Here is a 24,593-nt window from a genome sequence, read left to right as displayed (position 1 = left end):
ACCATATTTTGGGCTGTGAATATTTGGTTACCCATGCTCATTTGGTGTCAATAAATTGCCTTAGGAAGGTTTCCACTGTTCGAGTAACATTTTGGCAGCCATCTTGTTTCTGTTTTCTGTCAAACTTGTTGCACTCTGAAATTTGAGAAGATATTTTCAGAAATTAACGACCAATTATGCTCTGCGTTTCGTAAGGCAGTTGGCAAACTTTCGTCTAATAGGTTGTTTGGATGAGTCAAACTTATTCCTTGCAGCAGCAGTGTATATACTGGTGCTTGCAGGTTTGTTTCACGGGTAGGGGTCGCCACATTGCAGGTAGAGATCTCTACTGCCTCAGGTAGAGAGGTCTTGGCTGCTTCTGCTTCAGGTCACCGCACTCAGGTGGGAGTCTGACCCCCTCCGGTCAAAAAAATTCTCCAATCAGCTGTGAATTGATTCATAGCAGTTGAAAGAGAAATGCATTGAGTTATTTGAAAAGCAGAACTTGGTAAATAGAAGAAGAATTAGTTCCATAAACAATTGTCAGATGGCTGTACATACTAATGCTACCTGAGTTCAACAAGGAAGGCAAACCAGAATCATAAGTGCGTCAAAATCAGCAGATGGCAGCACTGACTTTAACCAGTCTGAGAAGGGGGTATATTCTATGGGCGCATTATGTTATACTCTCCTGCCACAAGAAATTCTTTCCTGTCGTTGAGTTCATCAAATCATATATTGTAAAGATGTTGCGGGCGACAAGCAAGGATACTTATGGACAGAACAGTAAACCCCATCTGCATGAGATAATCGTTGGCCAAAATCAGCTAATAATGAAAGTGAATGAATGGACCTAATCTGTCCCAGACTCTTTAATGGCAGGTATATAGAAATGTATTCCCTTAATATTTGATGGTTATTTATTTATGGAGGGGAGATTAGGCGTGTAAGCCCTGTATCACAATATTTATCATTTCCTAAAATATTTACGGCTCTGGTCTAGTCACGAGGCGTCTGATATGAAAATGGGAGGAATTATAATGTTGCTACCTTAAGGACCTGCATCTTGATGTGTAAAGCTCTAAAGCTTTTCTAATGTCCTTGTACAGTCCCAGACAAAAGACTGTTGAGATGAACATTTTGGAACTGGTGAAGTTGGATGAAGGACTATACAATCAAGTTTTAGTCTTTGTCAGAAATTTATATCGTAGTTTCACAGTTTATTCATAGGAGGCAAAAGTGCTATCTGGCTGCGGCATTCAGGGTTAATAGTATTCGATAACCTCGGAGTCCCAGACGAACAACCAGATGTGGGTGCTATTCTTGTTTCTCGATGCATTCGTTCCCAGTATCATCTTCGATTTCTCTATCAGACTTTAGTTTCTAAACAAACTATGATGTTAACCCGTATCAATCCAGTCGTCAATCCTGTACAGGCGAAAATCGAGCGCTTTGTTTGAAACTGAATGTTCCAATTAGGATTTTCCATTTTGAATATGTAAATAACCAGTTGTAAACATGGATAGTAAATATTCCAAATTTCGCACCTTAGACCTAATGTTGTGAGTTTTGTAATTGCAAAAAGGTTAGAGCTTTGCACAAGATCACAAGCTCCCAACTTGTACCTTGTCTGCTACCTGTAGTTTCTTTCTTCCTACTGGTTCCATACTCGGAGCAAGCTGTTCAGCCTAAAATATAAAAAAGTCGACAGAAAAACAAAAATGTTTCGAGACATACCGGATATTCCAGCTTCCCAACTTACACCACTCTGCTATGCTGCAGAGGTGGTGAGAAAGGCAGAAGATGCGTTGAGTATTTGTTATTTACCACATCTTCATAACCCATCACCATAGTCAAAACAAAATAAATTACTTTCTGCATCCAATGCCAGTATACTGAGATGAAAAAGTGCACTTGGGCAATGAATTCAGGAGGTCTTGTGCCTTTGATCCTTGCCTTTTGAATGATAAAAATGATAACCAACTGATAAAATGTTCATCGTTTCAGTCAGAGATTGTCTAATCCATATGTTAAACCAAGTACGTGACAATGAAGCTAGCGTTCAACTAAGTGTTTGCGAACATAAAAGGCACCAGTTGATATACGATACCATTGCTATACCATAGCTATCTTCAGACTGTCGAGAACTGATATTTATGTAATGCAGTCACGGCAAGCTATTCAGACATGTGTTATCTACTCTCTACGAACAAGTAGATAGAGGAGCGAAAACCCACTCAGTTGCTGGAGAAATCTTGATAGTCTCTGGGCAACAACATTGAACCAGTTTCTCAAGCGAAGTTATGTTTCAAGCTAAACACTTCTGCGCTTTCATGTCAGTTTATAGGCACAAAAACAAAAGTAATTTTGAGGTGATATGATCTCAAGTTGTCCAATCTAAGCTTGCCAGTATTGGGTACACATGACACACAAGGATGTGTAAATAATGTACACATCGTTCAACATGGGATGGACACCAGTTCTCATCGACAATGGATAATTTAGGACCAGACTTGGCCAGTAGCCAGCCTGCCTCCGCGCCGCAGCAGCGCTAACAGCATTGTAAATCAATTTTCCTCCCGAGCTGTAGGCTATAACATAAGATGAAAATTCTAAGAGTCTTTGGTTTGGAAATACGTTTAGCAGTGAGAAAAGGTTTGCCTTAAAGCTACTGGGTTGATAACTCTTCATTCAGGCTCTGCTCTCGTCTGTTCTCGACAAAAAGTGTTGATAAAAACGTCAGTCTGTTATTTGTGTTCTTCCGAATCTCATTCGGTACGACCAAGCAATATTTTGAAAACAAACTCTACTAGTTGTTCCCCATGGAACACTCATGTCATATTCCCCTCAATATCATGTTTTTAGTTGTTTTTGATGCCGCCACATCCTCGAACAGATTGCCCAATTGTATTTTATCAGTTCTGGAACTGTTCCATTCATGATGTTTAAAAATCTATTTAAGTAGCTGAATAGTGTCACCAGAATGGCAATTTTTTGGGCTGGTGATAGACAGGATTTCCGTCGGCCATCTGTCACTCTTGTACCCATGCAGGGGATTGGCATATGAGTGAGACACTAAGCCTGAGCCAATATTGAATGCTTTCCTGCTTTCCTGCTTTCCCTGGTGTGTTCTGATAACTCAGTCATCAATCTTGTGAATGCCAATGGCAGCCTTTTATAGCCTGTTCCAGTCCCTAGATATCCCCAGATACGGTCACCATCCGATGACTAACATGCTTTTATCTCAAATGCAAAAATCTTACCATGGTTCATTTTTGCTGCGTCAGCTATGAGAGAACCGCCGATGCAAAAACTCCTTCGTCGCGATCATCTTTTGATTGGCTGAGAGAGGTATTGACAGGGCTTCCATTTCCGATCATTTTTGTCCAAATGTGAATCTATTTCTTAGTCATTCCTGGTGTAGCATTTTAACACCTTGGGTATTTCAGCAAAGCAAAGCAAGCGAATATGCAGAGTATGGAACCACCAAAGTGACTCAATTCCAGTTACCATCAGCATGTTGTCCTCTTTAGCGCCCCTCTTACGTTTCTTTCCCTTTTATGTCTTTCAGGCTTTAAATAAAGAAGAAATCAAGTTTCGAAGATTTTCAAAATCTGAACCGTGACGATGGATGCTGAAACAGCTCAGATGAATGGGAACGGAAGCGCCAATGGTGACCACGAGGACACCCAGAATGGTACAAACGGAATAGATGAACACGTCTTGGAAGATGCTGAACATTCAGAGATAGAAACATTGAAAGAGAAAGCGCGACATTCTGTTGGAGATGAGATTCAGTTACATAAGACGTATGGTGACATTGACGAAGGGACAGCAGCAGAGGCTCCTCCGGTACTCGATATGGAAACTGCACAGAAGTCGTTCGATGAGGGTGATGAGGATGATTTAAGAAAAGAAGAAATTGCTAACGAGGAGGTGAATGAGGTCCCAGAACACAGGGAGTCTGATGAAGGCCCAGAACACAGGGAATCAGAAAATGTCAATGAACACAGAGATTATGATGAAATTCCGGAACAGAAAGTATCGGACGAAATCACTGAACACGGAAAGTCAAACGAATATCCCGGAAATGAAACAGAAGATATCACGGAACAAAGAGACTCTGATGAACCTGTAGAAAATGAGGAATCACCCGGGAAGATGATGGCAGTAAGTTGTGACAGTATTGATGTCATGAGCACAACTGCTGAAGATGGAAGCGAGGTTGGAGCGGAAGAGGTCCAGAGTCCTGTCTGTAATGATGGGCAGGTTGAGGAGGAAGCAAAGAGTGAGGAGACAAGTGAGAATACACTCAATGGGGAGCAGAGTCCAGAGGTGGAACAAGTCATTGAGGAGGTTGATCACTTGATGGAGGAGGCTGGCAATGGGGATACATCACCAGAGGAAGAGAAAGACACCAACTTCGAAGAGACTGAGGTGGAGCCGTCATCAGATGCGGAGGTCATGTCTCCAGAACCAGCAGCAGTTGTTGAAGAGCAGAAGGTAGGGGAACCAGAGATTGATGAAGCTCAATCATCCCCTTCTGAAGAACAGGATGTAGCTGCCGAGGAGACACGTGAAGAAGTCCAAGACGAGAGTCAGCTTGATGTAGAGGTTCACGAAACTCCTGATGAGGTTCAAGCTGATGAGGTTGTCCCTGCTACAGAGGAACACCAAGAAGATAAACAAGAGCCTGTGGTTGACCTAGATGCTGCCAAAGAAACTGGGACCATGGAAGAAGACCATCGTGACCAAGCTGCGGGCAGCAGTCATGATGAAGAGGCAGAAGAGTCTGCTGAAGACCAAGAGATCAACGAAGAGGGAACTTCTCAGGAGGAGCCTGTTGAGGTCAGAGAGGAGCAGCAGACAGTAGAAACTGATCATTCCATGGATGAGGTTGCAACAGAAGAGCAAGTATCTGTGAAAGAGGAGGAGGCTGAGGAGGAAAAGGAACAGGAATGTCCACTGGAGGATGCAGTTGAAGTTGCTGAGGTTGAGGGTGATGTGCAAGAGGTGAAACCTGAAATGGAGTCGGAAGTTGTTGAGGAAACACATCAAGAAGATTCTGCTCCAGAGGAAGAAGCTTATGTGCCGGAGGCATCCCACGATATTGACAATGTGGAGGAAACTGACACTGCACCTGAATCGTTGCAAAATAATGAAGAAATTGAAAATGCTGAACAAGAGTGTGCAGAAAGTGACATTGCAATCGAATCAGATGTTCCAGCTGTTGAAAACCAACAAATTGAAAAATCGTGTGAGATTGAACACTCAGAAGTTAAAGCCGACAATGTGAATGAGTCACAGAACATAGATTCTGCGATCGGTGCTACAGGAATGGCCACTTCAGAAGAATCTGCTCAAGAGTCCGAGACGGACGACTTGCCGGAGTCGCACCAAGCTGGTCATAGCCCAACAAGGAGACTCTCAGCTCAAGAAAGATTTGGTCTCTCGACTTCGTTAAGTTCCTCAGAAAACCTGCATACTGTATTACAAGAGGAGGAGGACAATGTGTCCTCAGATGGTGCGTCATCTGGCGGATCACCAAAGCACAAGAGGAAATCGCACAAGACAGGTGATATTGAAGGTGACATGGAACAAGTTGAGAACACTGTTCGCAAAATGAGTGTGGGGAGCTCCAAGGAGTGGTACAAGGACTTGTTCAAAATGACCAGATCGGAGGTGGACAAAAATGTTGTTGAAGTTGGTGAGTATCATATTGGTCGGGTTATTATTCCTCTCACCCAAAGCTCTGTGCAGTGAAACTCTTAGAGAAGTGAAAGAAGTGGTAAAGTAGAGTTTGGACATTTCAGATTCTCTGCAGCTTATTCTTACCTATTATGTTGGCCATAAGTCCTTGAACGTGATATAGGTACATCATATCTTGTTATCTCAACCATGTTTTTCTTGATCTTTGCAGGTTCAGTATGAGTGTTTTGTGTGATTGAGTGAGTGAGGCGTGGTGTAACTCTAGATGCCTTATCTGTTCAGAGTTGAACATGTTTTCTCAACTGATAACTCAGGAGATTTTTGTTACCTTTGGTATTGGTTTGCGAACACAATAGCTTGCCTGTGTACCTTTGTAGTGCTTCATATAGGGGTTTATTTTAAGATGAAGCGTAGAATAATACATGCCTTGTAAGTTTTAAATTAGAAAAAAGAAAGAGTTTTTCTGTAGTGTTGAAATCGGAAGTTATTTTCACCAAGGCAGACTCAACTTTTACATAGATGGTAAGGAGTTGACAATGACCTTGAATTGACCTTTCTGCTGATGCTGACCTTGACTGTGACCTTTTTCAGGTGAAGATAACCGGGAGGAGGAAATCCAGAGTCTGCCAAGTTTGAGGAACATCAAATCCAGATTCGAAAACCGTGATGATGCGCCACAGAAGGAGGTTAAACAGCCTGGCAAAATTAAAGTAGAATGGGGTGCAAGGTATGAGGGTGCTGGCAGTTCTGCCACTTGCCACTGGGGGTCACCACAAGTGATTAGGGTTGTCACTTTAATGTTCTGAAATGCACACCTTAATGTTTTGTGGTGCCGCCTGTTGGCCAAGTTCTTTATAACTTTGTTGTTGATTCTAAATGTTGATCTTTTTTTTCTCATCCTATGTGTACCCTGTTACTGTCTCTACTATTGTTTCAAATTAATTCTACAATCTCTTTCAGGTTGTCTGAGCACTTGATTGAATTATTAATAGAACTTCGATTTCAGTTGCACACATGTGAAAGCCTAAGAATATTTGCTAGGTGCTAAATCCCCATAGGCAGTTTTGGTAATTTTGACTCAGATATGAAAACTTTACAACTTCAAATTGAAAATGGTTTACGTCTGTAAGTTCAGCGATTTCCAGGTGGGCCTCAGGAAGAATGCTAATAGGTATACCTGTGGGCAATCCCTATCAAACTTTGCATATCGTGATGGTTTCCTTAAGATTACTTACCAATACAAGCCGTCTTATCATACTCACCCCACACCGAAACACGAAACAATTTTTAAAAACAATCACACCTGAATACGTCAGCATTCGACAACCAATCACAACACTTCGATACCCAAAAACAAGTCATGTGACTTTTCCCCGGATGTTGTGAAAAGGTTCCACTAGCGATCCGGACCAAACCCCTCCAACCTGTCCTGCCTCATTTACTGGATTAAACACTTTTCGGGAGTCTCACGACTTCAAATTCTTCTTCGATGGTTTTGAGGTAAACTTTTCTATTCTCTGCCTGTTCCTTGTTTCATACTCGTCATTTTCATCAAGACCCCACCCACTGACAAACATAATTACCACATACCAGGAATGCTGTGTTCATACTGATCACCACCAGTAGGCCCCATGTCTTGAGAATCAATGCAGCTTAACAAGACCAAAATCTACTGTACAATCCTTGCAAAAGGTACACATTCCTACACTGTTGATTTGTCCAATCAAGGCTGACACCAACTTCTAGTCACTCTAGATAGTCACTGTACATTGTTATGTTCAAAGCCTGTACATCCAGTGCAAGCAAAATCTACCAACTGAACCTGATACCATTTTGAGACGAAACCCAATATCTCAAAATAACCATTTCACCTGTATATATGTTCGAAATAGGGTGAAGTAGTCGGGTATCACCGGTGTTATCCGGTCTCGACAGGTACCATGGATGGTTCCAGCTTCAGTCTCGTTTGAGGTGCGGTATTCTCCATACATTTTTGCTCCCTCATCTTCATACCGCCATCGTTTTCCAAGTTCCATTGGATTAAAGTGCATATTTCATCATCATTGTTATCTAATTAATTGTTTTGTTGGACATTTGGATATTTTGATGTCTTCTGTTCATAATTTTGGATTATTTGTGACGAGATTTACCGAGTTTGACCAATTATTATCTGACAAACGATTTGTTATTCTAAACCCATCTTGTCTGCAACCAATTTATGATTTCCCTCTTTATTAACTTATCGATTTCTCATTATTTTCTTATCTTTTTCCCATTATTTCCTGTTGTTTCTTCCTTATATTTCCAATTGTTTTCTTTCCTGCTTGCATTCCACTCAAATTTTAATATCTGATTCTCAGTCTGAAATCAGCTCCTGAGTTTGTGTACTTGGTTTAACAAGTTTAGTGCAAACTTAGAAGTGAAGTGTTCAGATGTTGAAAAACTGAAAACTGAAATTTTCATCATGTTTTGTCTTGTCTGTCCTCCAAGTAGCTGGAGTATCAGTCAGAACGCCTGCCCCCCCCCCCTCCCTCCGAATTTCTTTATTCATCCAAACTTCAAGACTTAACGCTTAATCCAGGCCATAAATTACCATCATCCATTTCAAGGTGTAAATATCTTGTGGATCCTTCCTTTCCCTAAAATGAGTGCACAACAACTTACTAAAATATGGAAAATTGTCGAAATAAAACAAACTAGGTAAGAATGGTGTCATCAGAAAAATAATGGTTCTCGCAACTGCACGCATTCATGCTCTAATCATTTTTGTGCCATAAAATTGTGATATTTTGTCTTTCTTTATGTTTTGATGAAAAGAGTGGTTGATGTCACAAGGGACTATTTCTCAGCATATGGGTCATATAAGCCTGTGTATATCAAAACTGAGAAAAAGGGGTGACTATCATGGTTTTATGGTGCAACTCTCTGCTTATTTCTTAACCAAACTTATCTATGGGGCCATTTGTAATCTCAATCACCAGATTTAGAAGGTTTGGTTGTACGGTCTGCACGGGGTGCATCCAAATTTGGTGTATATATGTAACCCCCCCCCCCCTGTAGATTTGAATGGCCTCAGAACTTTCTTCATTATTCATACCTAATCAGCTACTAAACTATCCATATACCTTCATGCAGATGAAATATTCATCCAAAGATGAATCCTGAATAGCGCTGTTTACACATATCCAATCTCCAGCACATATTGCCTTTCTTCAAGATGCCAGTCTTCGTGACATAACATGTAAAGGATTTACCGACACAGTCACATAGAATAGAAATCATTCGTCTTGTAGAAGGGCAAAATGAGGTGATCAGCGCTTCGAAATTTGAATTGTGCTGATTATGTGTAACTTCCAGTTGGGATCTGTCGATGATCTGTTTATTTCAAAACCAGTCAAATTCCAATTTCAAATTTTTGCACCGTTTCTATCATGTCGATATTTCCGTTTCAGTGATATGAGGCAGAAGGAAGTCTCGCCCTCCCCACCTCGGGATCCAGAAATTTTCAGAGAACAAAAAGTCCAAACACAGGAGGAGGTATTGGTAAGGCCAAGAAAAGGATGTTCTATGTTTCTCATGGTTTCAAAACTTCCAAGAAATTGATATTTCTAATCAGCATAATTTTGCAGTCATGGGTAGTTCCGTTGACTGGTGATTCCAAGGAAACTGTTGTACATTCTTAATTCCATAAAAATTGTCCAACAGTTCTGTTGCAGTTTGCAGTTGCAAATTTTCAAAATATTGCAAAAATCCATGAGAACCCTTACATATGGGATATTTTGGTGGAGGGTGGTCAATTTATCATACTTTATCATATAAATGGGAGATGGTCATCTAACACGCATCAAAATTGAAGTCGCCATATTAACCAGTCTCGCATGTAGAATATCATATCTATACGGTAGATAATCTTATCTTATTTCATATCTCTAAATATTTCTCTAAAGTTACATAATTACATATGAAGTTCATTTAATTCAAACTCATTGTTTGAGAACATGATGGAAACATGTTCATGTAGGCCGACATGTACAGGTGCAGATCTAGGGTGTGCTGCACTGAGTGCGCCCCCTGTTTTCTATAAGAAAATTACTTGAAATTGATAAAAAATTAACAGAAATAGATATACACTTTTTCCCTTTCTGCATCTTTTGGGCCTGCCCTATTATATGTACATGTATAAATGTGTACATATATAAAAGATATCACATGATAACTAACTCAATACCAAATATTCTGTAAACTGTAAAAGAAAAGTTTTCGTATTCCCAATGTAAAATGTGTTGATATTCATTTATTAACTGCATGACTGTGCACACCATGCATACCAATTTGTCATTTTTGTGCATATTTGTCCAGTTTGGTGCACGTTTACGTGTCAATCTCTGGTTTTCCCTGCAAAACACAGTACAATTCATCAAAGTCCAATTTTATCACGCTATTTAAGCCCATGATGCCATGCATTTTGACCCTACCACCAACCATCTTTGCTCTCTGACCACACAAATATACTTCATACATACCTTATATAAGCTTACTACAATCATGGGGCTGAACACTAACTTGATCATGAGTAATCCCCAATATAGTCGTTGATGCCATGCATTGGCTTTTCAGTGAGAAATAGAACAAAAAAATGACCAGGAGTTGATGAAAGCTGCTTTGTTACTACTTAAAACAACACGAAAAGCCTGAAGACGTTGGTTTTAGCTGCCTTCATCAATAGTACTTGTTAACAAACTGAAAACATAAAAACTGAAACTTAAAAGTCGTAAATTCATTGAAAGTGACAGGCGTAAAATGTAACCATGTTAATTACCTCCAAGGAAACCAATGTTCGCCTGCAGATAGGTTGTTATCGGTGAACATTCTTTCCATGTTGCCCTGCCATTTTGAATGATAGCAAAGGCAGAATGTCCTGAGTTTTTGCAGCCCACTTCTTACAAAGTTGCTCTTGGGTTGGTGCATACGCCCACATTGCACATACCTAGCCAGGCATAGTTCATTCCATCAACTATGCCTGGTCCACTAATAGATTGACACATGCATTTCTAGACAAAATGCATGGTGGTAACTAGCAAATCTTTCTGACGTGAACAGTACACCTCACCTGCAAATGAGGGCACTTAGATCGGTAAGAATTGTATATGCATCACCTGTGCTATCAATTTTCATTTGACTTACAAGAAGAAAATCGATCTCATCTTCAAACTGATTTTATCATTTGTCTGTATTCATGCAGACAATGGAACTAATGAGAAATATGAACTGACTTTTCAGGCCTCAATCTTTATTCATATAACCTATTGTAACCCTAACCCCTGGTGTCTTCATCTCAACATTTATGTGATGGCAGTTTCAAGACCATTTAAAAAATCAATTTCCAAGTGGTTGCCATAGCAACATAGTTACCATGGCGAAATGATGATTTGGCATAATTCCATTGGTTGCCATGGTGATCCGAGTGGTTGCCACGGTTATTGTCTCGGTATTAGACCAAAGGTAAACTTTAATTTTACCTGATGTTTTGTTTAGAAAAGAAACATCATTTACTGATTTTGTTGACGATAGAGACACAAGGCGTTAAATTCCATTCCAGCTTCATGCAACATTTTCTGACTAACATCCGAAGGCTTTCACACATGCATGAATTCTGTAATTCGACCTGGGTTGATATGGGTTGCCTCCCATAACAGCTTGTATTTTTATGTCCACTTCACAGGGTGAACCAAAAAGCAATTCTGCCAAAAGCTATCCAATGAACTTAATGCAAGTTTACACCTAGCAATCCATGGAGTGTTGCTTAGTATTTATGGAAGGCCCTTTTCAAGGATGTTGGCCCTCTCCGTACGTGTATACTAGTTCATGAATGGAAGAGACCATATAATGTTTGAAGACGTATAAGCATACCCTTTTCACAACTTGTGTCTTCTCTCACAATGTTTGTAGCCCATTAATCTCAAAATCTGAATGTGACCCAGTGTTATGTTTGTGAAGCTGCTGATTGGATGTGGTCAGAAGATGTCGCAGTATCGTACCCTGTTTAAAGGCCTGTACCGTTTGTGTTTTTATGCTTAGTTTGGTATGGTTGAGTTTTGATGGTTTTAAAAGTTTCTTAGCTTTTGATTCATGGTCTTTGTTAAAGTTTTGAGACCTTGCTTTTATAAATTCAGACCTTTATGAAAGTGATTTTGTGTTTTTAGGTGAGCTATGGCGGTCTCACATCGATCAAGTCTCGATACCTGGAGTCTACTTCCCCCGTGGCCCCAGCCCAAGGTCCTCCCCCTCCAAAGGCCATACCTCGCACCGAGGAACCAGTACAAAAGGCACCCTCTGTTTCCCCACCACGCGAGGTCGGCGTCATACGAAGCGATGAACCTAAGGACGAGACCGAGGAGCTACCCCCCCAGAATATTACCAAGGGCCTATTGGCCAGATTCCGGGATATGGAGAGCCAGTCCGGCAACCAGGCAAGTGCCCCAGCGCCTTACAACAAAAGGAATGTGCATGCCAAGGTTTGTGTTATCCGCTTTTATTAACTTTACTCACAATTCAAGGGTTGTTGTCTATTTGTAGCACCTGTTACTATTAGGTCACAGCTGTTACATGCAATACTGTTTAGATCTTGCTAATCGGTTTATTGCTGTTGCAACTGTTTGAGTTGGCAATTTGATATTATTGTCAACAATTGTTACTATATTCAAGTAGTAAAGACCTAATCAGTCTTGCAGAAGTTATGATTCTATGACATTTATGAATAGACAACAACCTGTAGCCAAGTTTACATAATAGTAACAGCGTCATGTGTCATGTAAGCTTGTTTACACGAATCGTCAGGCGTGACATATGACAGTGTGACTTCTATGTAAATTCAGCCTTGTTACAGTTATAAAAGACGGTAGGTTGGCCGACATGTTGAAAGGACTGTTCACACAAGCCCAAAAGGCGTAGTTGTTAGTTCTTTTCACACTGGAAGAAAACCTTATCTGCCCCCCTACTGTCTTGATTAATGATACTTTCTATCATGACTCTCTTCTTTTCAGTATGTGAATCTGATCTAAAATCGTTTGTGTCTCCAGGGCTGTAGTTAATCTTTAATATTGTCTAAGTCCGCTATCATATCCTGGATTTACGAACCTCAAATATTGTCTTTTGATCGGTTTCATTTTATCCAGTCTGCACCGGCCCCAGCTGCGCCAGCATCCTCTGGCGACTGGGAACGCATCGACCGATCTGGGCAGGGAGAAAAAAGTAAAAGTTCTGAAAAATTACGGAAGACAAGCAGATCAGATGTAATGAAAGATGTGCATTCACCAACTGGGATGGAAAGTCCTGTTGGGGACGAGAATAGAAACAGGGACGAGGTTAAGGAAGAGTTTCCGTCTTCCCCGATACACCTTCTGGCGTCCCGCTATGGCACGTCAGTCCGTGCGTCACCAAAATCTTCCTCACAACCTGCGCAAAAAAAGACGAGTAAGGTATGGACGCCACCGCCTAAAGCGGAGAAGTTGGCTTCACCTCCTAAAATACCTAATCATCTTAAACGGAGCGTGAGTTTTCCTCTAATAATAATGGCACAATATAACACGTAGTTGTTCTGTTTCTCACGTTGTATAAAATGTCTCGGCACTTATGATCTGAAGACGTCCGCATTTGTCTTGTATGTTCCATAATCGGCACTTTCAACTATGAGGACACCCACATTTGTCTAGATGCTGAGATGTAGTTATAATTGCTTGTGGTTGAAGTGCACAGTCAGTTATCCATACTCTGCAAAAAAAAATCGATAGCTGACCCATGAACAGACTAGTGCATATGTGGCACCCATTGGTGTCAGAATACCTCTGGGTTTTATCAGCTCTATACCTGTTGGTAGATCAGGGGCAAAGAAAGCAACACATGCTCCTGAACACACGACTGGTCATATGCTTTATTATTGCCTTACGAATCTAACTTCAAACCATACATTGATATTTACAGCAGACTATGCAAATAGGGACTAATAATCTTGCCTTTGCCAAGCACCTCAGTTTTAGCCTAATTTTGGGCTACCCTTGCAGTGGTGGACAACCGGTACTATACCGAGAGTTGATCAGAATCAATTTCTTAAACTAGAGGCTATGGTAAACAAATAAAGGGTCGTAATCTTCATCGAATAAGCATGGTGTTTTACTGTGAAAATAGGCATGGTGTGTTTTTTCAAGATATGCAGGTAATTGATGCAAGCAACCAAGAAATGAAATCATTCCAGTTTATTAGTTAATGTAATGTTTTTTAAATGTTTATCGAATTTTGCATGAATGTCTCCTCACTTTTCTGAGATGCAATAGCATGAAATATTTGCTTTTTGCCCACAATATCATATTCAAGTTCAATGAAATTCCAACACAAATCAATCCTTTGCAACAGACATTTCCATAGAAAATTCATGTGAAACGAAAGTTGTGTGTGGTCGTTGCTTGATGTCATGTCACTAGAGTGGCTACATTGACTTCTTATAACATCCAGTCCTACGTTAATGACCCAACGTCCTAACCTTTGGAAGTTGTTCCATTCACCAGTTCCTAAATTTGCACAGTTAGTTAACATTTTCGTGTGCAATTTAAGACACCCCTGTTCATCCCCATCTCACAAGCTTACTTGTTTCGCTTTTGATAACTGCTATTTAATGTTAAATTCTGACATTATTGAAACTGCAAATACTCCATTGAAAGTATGAATTTTCAGCACAAGTCCAACTCTCACCAAATGTGGGTTGATTAGAAAACAATTGACTGCCAGTCTATTTGAATATTTTAGTATCAATACTATATACATGTAGTAATGAAAATTGCTCAAGATCATAAGATATGAACATTACAAAGAAGAAGTTGGATGATTTCTGGTGCCAGAGTCAACCTGCTGTAATCTTGCAGCTGAGCCCCTGGACATTTGGGCCTCTTGTTTCAAGGTCCAGTAAACCCCTCAAATCGATTGGCCGTGCTTATTTCCATCCTTTTCATTTCAGCCTATCAAGACAACACCTGCCCCCAGGACCGACCTTATCGAGGCCGACCTTGTACGCCCCGAGCAGCCTCCAGAGGCTGGGGAGTTTGAGAACCAGCCCCAGTTCCGCGATGACGTCATACGGGAGGACGACGATAATGAGACCGAGCACCTACCTGCTAGCGGCAACCTGAAAAGCCGACTCGCTGTCTTCAAGCAGATGGAGGCAACTACTGGCAGCCAGACTTCATCACCACCACCATCTTTTGGTAACCAGTACAGCTCCCGACAGTCGCCATCACGAGTAAATGGCAACCCAGGTAATTCCAACACTGGTGAGGTACTCCGAGAGGGCGAGGCGAATCCCGAGGAAGAGTTACCCCAAGTGGGTGCCGCAAAAAGCATGCGCGAGAAGTTTCAGTCCATGCAACAAACGGATGATGCATCTGCCAACAGTGGTGACAAAAAAGCTGTAAGTATGCGATTTAATTAGAATTTGAATTTATTCGGCTGTCGTTGGACGATCATAGAAATACGGCACAATCTTCACGGAATTTTTCTCGTCCCTCTCTCTGGCACCATTTTATAAATGGTTTGTTTTATTTTCTGAGTTTTCCAAGTGTCTTGCTCAAATTGCATGATATTTTTCAAGACCCCGCACCCCACTAGCTTGTTTGATGACAATAACAATGAAAATTGAGTGCCTTTGGTCTTGTCACTTATGATATTTTTCCTTCCCATTTGTCTTGTCCATAAAACTAACTCAGAAATGGCTGTGAGAGGTCATACAGACGAGGAAATAGCCTTGAAAGGTCAAACTGGTCCAAAACCTAGCCTAGAAAGGTCATATTTTGACCCACTAACCCTAAACTTTGTGAAATTTGTATCAAAAAAATGGCCACGAGAAAAAATGTCATGTGTAGATTTCTTGAAGATATGGTGCCCATGTGCTCTTAGAGCACTGCTAATCTCTCAAGGATAGTGATGTTGCTCTGTAGATACACTGCTACATGTAGTTCTGAGGATTCAAAAGCAGCTTCTGAATTGCTGCGGATGACATCACTGTAATATTGTTGTCGAAATTACTGCTGACATGGCGTCAAATATGCCTGTGTTGAGCTTCAACAAATCTGTTCAGAATTTGATATACTCTTTGCGAAAGGAGGGCAACACTAACATAGCTTCTCAAGTTGTTCTGAAGGAATTCTTCATTTAGTTATCGAAACGTGCTTGGTGTGACGTGACCTACTTCAGCCCGTATTTTTTCCTCAGATGTCTTTGACAGTTGGCGACAAGAGCATCATAAGTCACGAGCCACAAACCTATAATTGTTGGTCGACTAACACTGTTGAACCAAGACTTATATTTTTCCCTTTTCCTTGGTTACATTCTACGGTTATTTTTTTCACTGCTCCTTTACAGATCGACTTAACTGAATAATGTAAGGGAAAAATAAGGTTATTTCTGTCTCAAGTTTGGCACTCAGACAGCTGCATCGGTAGCAAGTCAGCATAGAAAATGGAAAGGCTGTTCAAGAGTATCAAACTGACTTCACTCAGCCAAGGAATTTCCTGTTGCTGCAACTCCCTTGCTCCGATTTAGTTGCCTTTATGTGCCATACAATAGAGCAGTTATCCTAGAATTGTAGCCATACCTCCTATGCATAAAAAGCCTGATGAAAAATTTGAGTTTTTGATTCACGCATCCCTCCTTCAGCCACGTGTCTATAGTTCTGTTAGTGCAATGTGTTCATAGTTGGTCCATACCTATCCATAAATAATGATCAATCGGAAATTCTATCACTGTATAGCTCCCTCTTTGCCTGTTATAGATTCTTTTGCCATTGATAGTTTACCGAGCACTTTAATGTAGAATTTTTCCAGAACAACGCTACCTTTTTGCAACACTTCAGATTTCATTGCAAGTATGGCATTACTCCATGTACATTAGTTTACAAATTGATTAAAATGTGCACGCTTTTCTGTCATACTTGAACTGAAACAGTTTCATACCTGCACCATCTTTTTGACAGTCCATCATTTCATATTTGTACAATCCCAATCCATATTCTAGCTGCACCTTAAAGTGCTGCCTCTTCATGCCTTCACACTGTTGGCAAATATTGTTACCAGATTAGGACACCTTACAACGTGACTTGGTCTATATTGATGGCTGAGTTGGGTCCAACTGGACTCTAGCACTAGTGTGGGTAAGCTTGCACCAAGTCCAGTCCTGCCCATGGCAACCACAAACACCATGAATGGTCAGGGAGATGAAACTGTCAAAATGGATGATGCTGGGTTCACGTCTTCACACTAACCATCACTACATGTTCATGTCCCCTCTTTACCCATCATGCATCAGTGGCAGGGACGACGTTACAACGTCCCCACCCCGCGGTAAGTAACCCTGTTGTTGGATGTTGTTTCTATTCAGCTGTGGTATATGGATATTCATTGTAGCGTGGTCTAAGTGGCAATTTTTTTCACTCTGACTTGAAGTATCAGTTTTGCAGAAATAAACGACAGATTTCAATTTTTACTTTTCACTAGATCTAAGAGGGATTGGAGAAGAAGTTTTTTGGGCAATGTTGTTTTTTAAGCAAATCTGATATTTCATGACAACTTTATACATCAATTTTTAGTTGTCAATCAGTCGTTTTAATTCTACTGTCTGTGAAATACTGTAAATCCGGAATTATTTGCAGCCTTTTGATATCATGGTTTTGTGAAATTGCAATTTTTGCCTCCATGTACTTCTAAATCAGTGTTCTGACAAACCTGTAACAGTAAGATTTCAATTAGATTTCCTTTTTGGCAAACAAGAAAACTGCGAAAAATTAAAGGCACGCAAATAAGTCGGGGTTTGCAGTATTTCCTATACATATGCTGTGAGATTAACGTGCATGGGTTCATTCTGCGTCTTAGTATATAATGTCTGATTTATTGTGTAAAATAGGCTGCAAAATCGTATGACCTCCCACGCAAGTATTCCGTAATTCCGGTTTCGTCTGACGGCTTTCTTCTCTCCCCACAGAGAGAGTGTTCAACAAAGTGAATGAGAAGTGTACGTGACTAGCATGGGGCGTGGTTAAGTCTTCATTCTCAATTTCTTAAAGGCACGGTACTTCTGTTAAAATGGGGCCGCGGTAGTTTGAATTTTCCCCTTGCATGAACAAATAGTGATTTAGTCTTGGGTCTGCTAGTAAAAAGAACTGAAACAGAAGTACCAGGCCTGCAGTATTCAAATAATTTACTCTTCTCGGATAGGCCTACAGCACACTTCCCGTCAGTTTCTGCATGGAGGTGTGGGCGGTATTTTGTGCACCCGCTTCTGGTTATTATTGTTGTATTAGAAAGCATACATATGGTGACTGCAGTTATGTCATAATGTGTGATAACTCTGTCTTTGGGAGAACGAATTAAAAGCATATGATCATTATTGAGCGCGTACGACATCACTGCAGTCACCCTGTGTATCAAAATCTTTTATAAATCTAGGCATGTTGCATTATAAACATCTACATTTCAACTTATCTTGTCTCGTGACAACTTTGGTTGACCTGTAAGTTTTCATGTCAATCTTGTGTTGGTTTTTAATCCAATTTTTAGAAGTTCTGGTACCAGATAGGCATTGCATCAACCTCTGCATGTTTATCAGTTTTGCCCAATCCCCTGACCACCAATTTTGGTCAACCTATAATATAAGAAAAAGGACAAAATGTTCGATTCTTTCCTTGGAGACTTGCATGACTATTCATCTCTCCTGCTCCCACCCCTCAAAAGTAAGCCTATTACTGGTAAAGCCTTCTAAAGTTGGAGTCCAGCGTTGTGTTTCATCTTTGTCCACTGACATTCTTCTCCGTTTCAGGTACCATCTTTTTCCCCATTTCAAGAACCCCCCCTGAAATGGCATGGGTTTGCCTCTTTTCCCCATATTGACGCCCCATTTCTTTTGATTTCTTTATGGCTGGTATCATAAATCACCACATCAAAAGCCCAGAATAAAATTAGTTAGTTTGTTAATTGCTGAATTGCTACATTGCCTAAGGGCGTCCCCTGGCAAACTCTTCAGTTGAAACACTCATCTCAGGAAGTCGCTGTGTACTAACTACTACATTTGTCATATCCATATTTTTTCACAGTGTATACATGTACATGTGTCAATGTCCTTAAGTAGATCACGAAGGTCACAGGACACAGTATATCACAATATAACCTGAAATATCACTTTGTCTTTTAATTTTCATTTACTCAACATACACTGTATTAAGCCTAACTAACTAGCAGCAATTGCAGATTTATAGCATGTCTGAAAATATTGCCGCTCTGGCTGTTGATCGTTAATTGTTGAAGTTAATTGCTGTTCCCATCACTAACTGATATATGTGACATGGTGATTTAGTGTGTGCTGAATACCAAAACTATTGTCATCTTGAACGATGACAGTGGAGCATTTTCGTTTTATGAAGATGGACAAAAAAGTTTTAACTAAATAAAGGCGTGGAACACGCAATATAAGAAACTTATATTGGAGAAGTGAAATTAGAAAAAACTAGAAGGAAATTAAAAATTTTAGGAAATAGCTTAGCCCTGATTCCCTGACCTCAAGGAGGTCCAACATTTTCACTGAAGATTTCTTGTTTTCAGAATATAAAATGGAGGCATGGATTCTGCAAAGACACAGAACCATGAACTTATGATTTAGCCAGAAATTATACGGCTGAGAAAGCCCCCTTTCAGCTGTTTTTGGCTTGAAATTGCTGAGCACATCAGTGCCTGAAGCCCAACTCAATGCACTTGTCTTAATCCTGGTATTTTATTTTAGAGCACAGTTGAACAACTTGAACAAATAGAGCTGCGGGCCGATTCATCGGTTGAAAATTAGGCCCGCAATTTGGTTGTGTAAGTTGTAAAATTTGGTATGGCATGTCGTAGCACACAACAGGGCGTGTTGACTTTGATAACAGATGTGGTTCGTTGCTGATCTTTCGTTAAGTTAAGCCTGGGATGTTTTATTTGTTGGATCATTCTTTGAAGACAAAGCACACCGCAAACAGCCATTTTTCATCACAGCTGACATCATGCATGTGACAAAAGTTGCAAGGCCGCAGGGTCTTGCAGATGCCTGTGACAAAAATTCATAAATATCAAACCAAGCAGTAAGCAATTCCATCCATAAATCAAAAAAAATTGTCACCCATCTCAGCGATGAATATTGCACACATATTATGATAAAAATCACATGTCTCTGCCAGGTATGAGACATCCAGTTTTGGAAATTTCCAGTTAATCCATTGGATCCAGCAAGTAGAAAAGAGATCAGGCTTTGATAATAATCACATTTAATTTGTTTATTTTTAACCAACCCACCATCTTAATACTAACCTGTCTTTTTGGGTGAACTTTTCCTAAGTTTGGTTCAGGCAGTTTGTCAGGTGGCAACAAATTTGAAATAAGTCTTGATTCTAATTAGTGCGTCTTAACCTCTTCTGCTAAAGCTTTGGGTGTTTCGTGCTTGGAAGACGTACTCGTTATGTGAAAATAACTATTGTTGTCTTGCTTGTGCATGTCAGAGATTTTTTTGGGGGGGAGCTGAGAGCTAGGTAAACCTGGTTGGACATGGATGATTTCTTTTCGACTGGATCAAATTTGCAAATACTTTCAGACGTGCCGGTAAGGCAGCCCTATGGTCTGCCTGTGCTTCTAAATAAGACTGCTTCTGTGCTGCCTTCAATTTTCTGGGTGTTTTTGATTCGTTTTAAGTTTGCCTAAAGATATGTACATTACAGACACTATATTGTGTACAGATTGCTCATCAAGCTCACATTGAACCCATTGCTAACCTGTAACCAGCATGCTTTGCTTCAGTCAGTCCTGTAACAGCTTAAGGAATCTCAAACAACATTGTCTTATTGTCATTGCGCATATAAATCAGTCAAAATGGTTTCCTAGTTATATGTAGGCCTATGGGTAATACTTCAAAGCTGAGGAAGAAAACTTTTATGCACTCTGGGCCTTCTCTATTCCCTACAGAAACATTTTATAGATTGGAAACTTCTTTAACCCCCCCCCCCCCCAATTTGTTTGATTTCACCCCTAATTAGTCATCTCCCATTTCTCAAATTCACCCTCACAGAAGATCATCATCTACAACTAACAAATAGTCATCCTGACAGTATGTACACTTTATATGTTATGACTACCATAGGCAGCACACGACATCTGCATCTACACGAGTAACACCTACAGAGCTATATTGCAGAGCTTTATCTGCCGGAAAGGCCCACTATTCGACACTGCATTGGTATTTTGTTCGCCAGGCATGTCCAGTTTGGTGACACAAACGAAATCTGTCATGTGTCTGAGAGTTCTTTCTGTTCATTACCAGCTATTGCGGGCCTAGCACACTCTGTTTTGAATAGAGGGAGACTCCATCATTCCTATTGTTTGAGATTGGAAAGGTGTGAATTAATCTGGCAATTAGCCTCCTGTGCATTGGTGCATACAAACACTAAAATGTTTGGTTTTTGCTGATTTAGGGTCAAATAAATCAGCCAAAAGTTTTGAAAGCTTCACAAATGATTGTTGCAAGGAAGTACTTTATGATAGTTTGCGAAATTTTGATTAATTCTAGGTGGAAAGTAATATTTTTCGCATATTTGTTGGGAAAAAAATTGAAAATCCTCCAATTTTCAACCCCCCTATGGACACTATGAATTTTTCTCCAATAAAGCTGAAATCTTGGGAATATAATCCTAAGAGTTATATCAACCACGTCTGAAGTCGGGAGTTTGTATCAAATGTATAGTTTCGGAGCTAGCGCAGCTAGAAAAGCCCCCAAAACCCACTTTCTCAGGAATTTACACTACGGGCTACGAGTGAAGCATTACAGATTTACCAAAATTTTCAACCTATAGATGGACACATCGAATTTCCATCCAAATCACTCCAAATTTTGCCAGTAAATACCTAGACATATATAGAATTGTGTCAGAAGTCGGGAGTTGGGATTATTTTAACACCCCGCCCAAAAAGCCAACTTTATTGATATTTCCTATGCATTTTCCATTAGGCTTGCCAGGACCAATTAAGCAGGTGCACTAATTGGCTTAATTGGCTAGGCCCGCAATAGCTGGTAATGTGTTCACACCATGGGGGAAAATAATGAATCTGATTTGTAATATAGCTTTGTATGCTTGTCCACATTGAAATTGGCACCCAGTTGTCTGGTTGATAGGACAATCATATAGTTCTCTGCATTGCAGCATCCGATGGACAATTGGGTACCAATTTATATGTACAGCAACCTAATATGGCATACACGCTTCAGAATATATCCAGGGAATGGTAGCAGAATACTAATGATAACGCCAAATAACATGTGTACAATGCGCTTTTCAACATTAACCGTTGCTTCTTTTCTTTGGGCATGTTTAAGTTTCAAGTGCACAGAGGCAATTAAAGGGCCCCATAGACAACTGATTTCAATCTCTGCAACCCAATGTACACTTTGCATCATGCACGCACCAGGCTTATTAACATTTTCAGGGCATTACACTCAAATTGACAAGTCTGTAGGCACTGTTACTGACGTTACAAAAAGGGCAACTTTTTACCAATACATGTAGTTATTTTGACAGATCCATGTTAGAAAAGTTGACTTGGGGTTGGCTCAGTTTATCTTTGATACATTTCTGGTTCTTGACTACATGTAGGGCTGAATATGTTCAGTTTGTTGATAGTTCTTTTTAGAAAAGTGCTGATTTTTGAATGCGAAGATTGTTATGTAGTTTAACAGATGGCATGTGTTTGGATTTGACTCAGATTGCCTACTTGGCTACACATATCACCTTCAGTCCCAAAGGAGGTAGTGTTTTGGTCAAGTAGACTTGCATTGATAAACTTTTGAATGACGAGGCATCATAACATATTTTTTATGACTGAGGATATTGCAATGTGTTTTATGACTTGGGATAAGTAGATGTATGATGCATTTGATTCGAGATTTTGCGAGGTAATGACTTCATATTTAATGAACGCACAAAGGGTATGCCATTATGATAATTTGCTAATTAATTATTTCAAAACTTGAAGTTCTGTATTTTATGTGCTTTTATGCGATGAAATGTAATATTTATACCATAAGTACCATAATGTTGTCATAATGTGCTTCAGGCTGTCTTGCCACAGTATTGTACAGGGTGTCTCAAATTAATGGATCACTTCTCATCATTACCAGTTTCTTTATGTCTCCTGACTTAAAGTAAAAAGAACTGCCCCAAAGGCTTAGTTTTAACAAAGATAACATAAACATTATTTTGGAGTTTGCCAGAACCAACTTAATAACAGAATGCTATTGAAACTAATTTTGGCCTCTCCTGAATGAAAACCCTTATTAACCCCTTCCTACTCCCCTGTGTTCATTCGCATGTCATTCTAACTTTTTCAGACCGCTAAGAGTAAACAACTATTGAACAGTACAGTACAACCCAAGGTAATAGCATGTGTCTATCCGCTATCAATCAGGATATGCCCTCTATTGGGGAAATTGTATGTCTTACTTCTTGAAACCAGAGAATCATTGGGGCTAATATCATTGTTACCAGTAACATACACCAGTGAAGCACCACTGCTATCACGATCGAAGCACAGTACTGTTGACCTGATGCAGCGTCATCGACTTTCCATGCGTTAACCATCATCTGTATCCGGCAAACTCGTACAACATGAAATGGGTTTTGAAGTAGCATACAATTCACCTGTGATAGTGGGCCTCCTGACCATAAACTAACATACTTTGCGTACAGGTACAGGTAATCTATGATGTATGTTTCGTCAAAATAATCAAGATCATTTGTCTGTCCACCTCTCCTGAAACCTCCAGTCTCCTCAGCCTTCTCTTCAACATAAAGAGTTACAATTATAGCCCTGGTACAATCATATAGCTTCATGCAGTGTAGAAAATAGCTGGCAGTACATTTATGCATACAGAGGCTATGATTGTACCATCTTACCTTATGCCATTGCCGTCTGCCTCCATGGAGGCTATAGTCATGCCATCTTACCTTATGCCATTGCCGTCCGTCTCCAACTTTACACTATACTGTCAGTCCGTCTTTCTGTCTGTCTGTGTTTTGGTCACACTCATCAAAATATTAGTGCTCTACTTTACACACATTTATATCAACCTTTCTTTTCGATGTCTTCTGTCCATCTAACTGTCCTTTAATTACTTTTCTTTCTTTCTGTATTTCTAGAGGACGGTCTAGTAGCGTAGTTGATCATGGTACAAAACCTAAAACTTTCCCCTAGAGTGAATGTGTGTGCACACTTGAAACTCAACTCTAACAACTCAAAAAAAACATAAGAGAACAATCTCGAATATTTACACTCTATATTTTACACTCTCATTACTGTACAGTGCTATAAACTATAAAGTCTAAACTGCTCAAGCCTACTAAATACCTAAATTATCGAGGTACATAGTGATTTAGAGTTGGGTTTCATGAGTTTTTTGTGTCATCTGTGTTTCAAGCCACTACAATAATGCACACTCCTGTGATCCCAGTGTGAAAATGTCAATGTTCCAGAGCTTTCCCCTTCATCAGTTCAAAATGTCGGCCTCTACATACTGGAAAGTTTATAAGTAGGCACTTCGCCTCAAATATAATTCACCACTAACATCCCTGCGATAAATCCAAAATATGTGTACCGGTCTCATTGCAGAATATTTCTCTGTGATGAGGACCCTTTCCAGTTGACTTGTGTGCAATTCTAACTTTAGAGTGGAGTAGTGCATTAATTTTTACCACCCTTAGATTTGAAATTGACATTGTTTTAAGGGGAGAAAAAAAGTGTACTGATTTTGGTCTGCAGCTGTGTACCAAGTGTGATTGAAATAAAATCTGTAGCTGACAA

At 40.1% G+C, this 24,593-nt stretch overlaps 1 protein-coding gene across 38 annotated transcripts in view; it reads left to right on the top strand.

Moving 5' to 3' along the window:
* LOC135493041 (uncharacterized) overlaps nt 1-24,593 on the top strand; it is a 91,358-nt gene that overhangs the window by 62,743 nt on the left and 4,022 nt on the right. For 18 of the 38 annotated variants that reach the window (XM_064779854.1, XM_064779859.1, XM_064779856.1 and 15 more), the window contains 6 exons: nt 6,280-6,415; nt 9,141-9,231; nt 11,892-12,203; nt 12,864-13,166; nt 14,696-15,145; nt 23,125-23,169. In XM_064779854.1, coding sequence (XP_064635924.1) covers nt 6,280-6,415; nt 9,141-9,231; nt 11,892-12,203; nt 12,864-13,166; nt 14,696-15,145; nt 23,125-23,169 — 1,337 coding nt within the window. Of the gene's footprint in view, nt 1-6,279; nt 6,416-9,140; nt 9,232-11,891; nt 12,204-12,863; nt 13,167-14,695; nt 15,146-16,095; nt 16,115-17,037; nt 17,073-17,631; nt 17,740-19,500; nt 19,578-20,811; nt 20,851-23,124; nt 23,170-24,593 lie in introns of those variants that run through there. The other 20 variants (XR_010448170.1, XR_010448171.1, XR_010448169.1 and 17 more) reach the window with 20 other exon arrangements.

Source organism: Lineus longissimus, chromosome 8 (assembly GCF_910592395.1).
Source record: "Lineus longissimus chromosome 8, tnLinLong1.2, whole genome shotgun sequence".
Lineage (NCBI taxonomy): Eukaryota > Metazoa > Nemertea > Pilidiophora > Heteronemertea > Lineidae > Lineus > Lineus longissimus.
Note: the sequence above shows the minus strand (reverse complement) of the source record. Positions and strands in the feature narration are given on the sequence as shown.